The sequence below is a fragment of the Pelecanus crispus genome, chromosome 3 (assembly GCF_030463565.1).
Source record: "Pelecanus crispus isolate bPelCri1 chromosome 3, bPelCri1.pri, whole genome shotgun sequence".
Taxonomy (NCBI): Eukaryota; Metazoa; Chordata; class Aves; order Pelecaniformes; family Pelecanidae; genus Pelecanus; species Pelecanus crispus.
In genome coordinates this window covers 82,538,052-82,543,692 of record NC_134645.1, presented here as the reverse complement: position 1 = coordinate 82,543,692, position 5,641 = coordinate 82,538,052, and the positions used below count along the sequence as shown (strand labels likewise).

At 41.0% G+C, this 5,641-nt stretch overlaps 1 protein-coding gene across 1 annotated transcript in view; it reads right to left on the bottom strand.

The window, feature by feature from the left end:
- Positions 1-873, bottom strand: part of POPDC3 (popeye domain cAMP effector 3) — a 3,676-nt gene extending 2,803 nt beyond the window's left edge. The window contains exon 1 of the mRNA XM_009481117.2: positions 383-873. Coding sequence (XP_009479392.1) covers positions 383-873 — 491 coding nt within the window. The remainder of the gene's footprint in view (positions 1-382) is intronic.
- Positions 874-5,641: the final 4,768 nt, after the last annotated feature.

Here is a 5,641-nt window from a genome sequence, read left to right as displayed (position 1 = left end):
AGATGATACTAACAGAGAAAAATAAGAAAGATGCTGGGTTCATCAGCTAGGCGGTAGACAGATAGCAAACCATAGCCTGAAGCACACATTTGTTCCCTTCATCTGCCTAACCTGTTAAGTGCTATGATACAGTGGTCTGGAAAAGAATTATTTAAAATCCTTTTCTTTAAGCCATTACAGATTTCGTGCTAGGACGCTAGTGCTGTCCTAGACAAGTGTATTTAGCCTATTAATATTTATATTACTTGCATTAATATTTAATCTATTATACTGGAAAATGAACAAACAATACACAAATTAGGCATTTTTTTTTTGCTTTCATTTTCAAGAAGGAGGAATTAAAAAAGATATTTGCAGTAAGTCTGAAGAAACCGATACAAACCTGCCTGACACAAGCAAGGATAGTTTATCAATAGGTGTTTTGCCCTGCATGGCGTAACAGTGTTCCTTCTCCAGGGTAACCACTTCTGCATCGCAGCACAAGACGATCTTCCTGTAGACAGTCAAGGAAATTCCCAGAGGCTGGAAGAGAGCGCTGTAGAGTTCCTGGAATTCTCTGTCAAAGGAAACGCTCCTAACTTGGTAGGTAACGTAAATGAACTGGACGAAGCATATAGCGAACAGTATAAAATTCCAGGAGAATATATCAGCAGCACAGACATCCAGCCAAGCCCAAACAGAAGAGCAGAGAAAGCCCAATCCAAGCAAGCTGAAGACATAGAGAAGCCCAAAGAATCCACTTCCACCCATGAAGCCCACAACAAAGAGAATACTGGCTAGGTGATAGATAGATCCCTCTGCCTCTTGCTTCCAAGTGGTACAGGTAGGATGTGCATATATCAAACTTTCCCAAAAACTTGCATTTTCTCCCATGGCTGGAATAATTTTTCGATTCAGCTGAATCTTGGGAATTTTTATTTATGTGATACAGCTAGTGGGGTCCTTTGCTTTTCCATTCTTGCAAACTCTGCTCAATGATCACATCACGTCAAGAGTCTCATTTGGCAGTAAAGTTGCACTTAGGATTTCCAGCAACTAGGAGGCTAAAGTTCTTAGAAGGCAATACTGTTTCTCATCAGTTCATGCACTGTCTTGACTTTGTCCATGTCATCGGTAGTTTCATCTGATCTGGACAAGTGAAGAAAAGACAAATTACTTATAAAATTATTTTCATCAATTAAACTCTACCAAAGCTTTTATTGTCTAAAACCACAGACTGCATTACAATCATCCAATTCCCCTTGTAGCCCTGTGATTCCAGGATGAAACCTTAATATTCATTCAACCGAAGATCATGTTTCTGTATCTATGAACCCGGTAGCAACTGTCGAATCGCCACTGAATCCATGTAAACCTGTACATCACATCCACAGCATCCTGTGACAGCTCTTTCCACAGCCTAACTGCCGAGAAAGTAGCTGCATTTGCTGGTCCTGAACCTGCCGCCTGTGAGTCTCATTTAATGCCCTACCTAGCTCTTGAACAAGAGGAGACAGTGAACTCTTGTCCCTTGTTCACCTCCTCCATCTCACTCTGGATTTCTGTCAAACCGCTCTCCTTTCCCTCCTTCGCCTTTCTGTTATCATTAACGAGTTGAGCAAAGCTGCTCTCTGTCCCCAGAGACAACAAACTACATCCCCAAACACCACAATAAGGGAAACCCAAGTATCATGAGGGATGGTCTTTTCTACTCCGAGGATGACAGGCAAAAAGCTGTCATGTATAAGGAAGACTACAAAGCTCCAAGACAGCTTTATACAGATTATGTTATTAGAACATGAAGTAAGTAGTCCTGCAAAATACTTCTCAAAGGGCATTTACAAAGCAATTTTACAATATTTGAAGTTCTACCTTGTATAATTTCATGCCACGGACGACATAATTTTGTTGTTCGACACTGTAAAATGTTAAAACATGCTATTTGTTTACATATGATAATGTATTAAATAAAAAGTAAAATACATAACCAAAAAGCATGAAAAAAATTAAAATAATTTTTTTTTTAAATATCAAACCCAGCTTTCTATATCTGTCTTTTAAAGTAAAAATATATGCTTCAATGTGAGATTAGACATGGTATAAATTGCAAACCCAGAGTCTATCAGTAGCGTAATCAGGATTGAAACCCACCAAAGTCTTTAACTGTCTGGTTCTTTTCCTGGTAAAACACCAGGGAAGCTAAGAAATATCTTGCTATCTAAATTATTAGATTCTCTAGAATATCAAAGGTAGCTTTTTTTTTTTTCCCAGGAGCCACAGAAGTCAATACTTAATAAGTACTGCTGGTGCAGCAAAGCATCCAATGTCATTCAGCAGGGCTTTCAGTGGTGGTTTTCTTACAGTGACAGGTCTAAGAAATTAATAAAGCAAAGTCACATCACATTTCCTAGCTGCTACAGCTTCACTTCTTTTAAGTTTATTCAAGCCCCACCATTAATTCTGTGACTCAAAAACACTAATGCTAAATGGAAGACAAAATACTCAACAACTGAGCAGCAGAGTTCAGAAGAAAAGGTTAGGAGGAGAGCTCTCCCTCTCTGGGAGTGGCAATAGGGAAGTCACTGATCCATAAAAAAAAAAAAAAATAAAATCACAGCTAAAGAGCACGGAACCTCTCCAAATTAAAATGTTCAATATCCTACTGCAGTGGAAGAACCAGCATTACAAGAATGAGGTAGTTTGTGACTATAAGCTTTTCTGTTTGTCTCTTTATCCCAATACTCTTCTCTGGTACAGGATTCCCCCCCGATGCAGGATTTAGCCCTTGGAGAATGGGAGATGAGAACTGCATCAGCTACGAAGAAATTACCAAATTACCTAGGCATGGTAAGAGCATGAGGAGTTTTAGGTGGTACTTCTGTGATCAAGGGGTAAGATTTCTGAACCAAAAGAAAATAAAACTGGAACATGCAGTTCCCAGACCTTGTGTTCTGAATCTAGTCAGCATTTCCACTACATGGTCAAAAATCGGTAGCAGATTGTTTTGTTTGTTTGGTTGTTTTTTTAAATAGAATCATTGATAACAGTGATTTTGGATTATTGTTAATACTTCTACTCTATTGCCAATGTTTTGCTCTGAGCAATTCTCATGAAGACCCTGATTTCTGGAGAAAAGAAAAAAAAAAAAAAAAAATCAGTGTTTTGACTGGAACCATGACTGAGAAGTTACATGGGAAGCTGTATGCATGCCACAAACAAAACACGATGGATCTGTACTGTAATCTACTTTCCATTACCAACATCTTTTTGTCATGTAAAGTCGCACATTGCAATAATTTGACATGATGTTACAATAATTTCACAAAATTTATATTCAATTTCCAATTTGCTTATAGCATTCACAGTCTGCCCACACTACAGCTCATTGCATTGCTGTAAAACATTTATTCATGACAAGATGGATCAAAATAATTTGGAAAGAGCAGCACACCTCTAGGATACAGACAGAGGGTCATCACACACAAAACCAAAGCCCTGGAAAAACCATAAACATTTGTAAATGTTTATTTTTTGAACGGGACCCGTCTTCCAAAACCATGGTATGCAAAATTCCCACTTATTTCAATAGTTCTGCACAGTAAGAACTTTTACTGTGCTACAGCATCACCCAGGCTGGAGAGGGCCTCTCTCCATCCGGGCAAGAGGAAGGGCAGAGGAGGGAGGCCAGCGCTAGCACAGAATACAGCCTCACCAACATGACACTCTCCTGAGCTACGTAAGGTATGCAGGCATAAACAAACCCTCTGGAAATACTGACGAAGCCTATTACTAAATGGAGCTGGTTTCTCAGGGCTACAGCGAGGAGCAGGTATGCTTGCTGCCAGTGAACTGCAGTTGGAAAGAGAGAACTCACCTCTTTGTAATCAAGAAATTATTGGGGTTTTTTTTATGAAGTACTAAATAGAGCAGAGACAATAGTATGTATGGGCCTAAGTATAGCAAAAATTTCTAATTTTGACCGGTATTTAGCGCTAGATAAGGCCCTTCACGTTTTATGTCAGAGCTCCTACAAGTGCAAAACTTAAACTCTTGAGGGCTTCAGAACAGTCACTCTAATTAAGCCATTCATCTATTGCAAGCAGGGGTAGGGGGAGAAAAATCCCCCAAACCAAAAAACCAAACAGCTGTGGTACTAACTCTGAATCATCCTCCACCGAGGATCTGTCTACAAAGTGCCCGCAGTAGCAGGGCATTACCACGTTTGAAAGCACGCAGAGGGGACACCATCCTTTCAGTGAGATGCTTCTGCGTTCTCAGCTACCAGGACAGGAGCGTGCCAACTACTGTGGCCTTGTCTGACGTCCTTCTTCAGCTGTCCTTTCTGTGGTGAACAGTTGTCGCTACAGGTTCATTTGATGGTGGTGATTAGGCAAGCTTCAGCGGGAAACTGCATTTAAAGCAGGTATCTTTGATTATAAGCCTGAAGAACTCCATCTTCCCCAAGCAAATGCTGTATACTTTCTACTCTGTCCCCTAAGGAGAAGAAGGAGCACCATGCACAAGCACAGTCTCTGCTATGCGACTACCATATTCAGAATAACACAACATTGATGTCTCTAGGCTGCCAGAGCCAGAGGTGCATGGAAGAGGTCTCCTCCCAGCTCAGGAAGAGACATGCCCTGCCAACAGAGGCCAAAATACTGAGATGCTTCTGGGTGTTTTGCCCCACCACATGTCCCACCCTCTCCAGCAGGAGCAGATCAAGTGCAGGGAAAAATCAGCTCAGACTAGAGATGTGAGCAATATACAGTGGCATGGACTTCTTTAAAACAAGTAACAGGATTGCTGAAAGGACTGGCATCAAAAAGTGTTAGAATCAACGAGTTTGCTGGAGTTTCAAACCAGTAAATGCAGTATTTCACTTATACTCTCCAAAATAAATCCCTGCCAGCAACTTACAACTTCATACAAGCAGTATACTAAAACAGCTAAACCAGAATGAATTTGTATTCTAATTTAAATGCACAAAGTACAACCTCCCCCTCCCCAAACGGGCATTTTCCCCATACATGGGAGTATTCCCACAAAGAATTACCAATTATGTACATTTTTAATTTGCTGGAGAACTGGGTACTTTACCCCATTTTTGTCAGACGACTCAAATTCAACTCTGAGAAACTTTGAGTGTTAGTTACTGTGTCTGGATCACAACAACTTCTGCAAAACATAAACCCTAAAAGCCCAGAGGCCACCAGCAGTTCTCTCCTTGGTCTTTTTAATTAAGTCAAAAGTAAAGCTACTCAGAGTTCAAATACCCCATTCTTTAGTTGTCTTATCCCAAGTATTCAGCCAGAAAGCCCTCAGCACGTTCACACTGTACCTGTTGACAGGTCGTAGAGCCATACATGCTGATCTTGTAACCGGCCTGGATGAGTTGTTTGCTACAGGTTTGGAAGCAAAAGGGAAGATTTTCCTTTACAGCATATACGCTTTCATGTACAAAATGAGATTATGCTGGATTTAGCAGGATTTGTCTCACTGGTTTTAGCCATCTACAGTGTAGATGTTTATACACGAGCTAGTGGCCACAGCCTGGCTCGGCAATCAGTGAAGCTGCTCCAGCAACTCTGCCGGGAACCAAGCAGCCCCTCCAGCCAAGGCGGGGTCCTCCCAGCCTCGATGCCCCCTGCTTTCAGGGGGG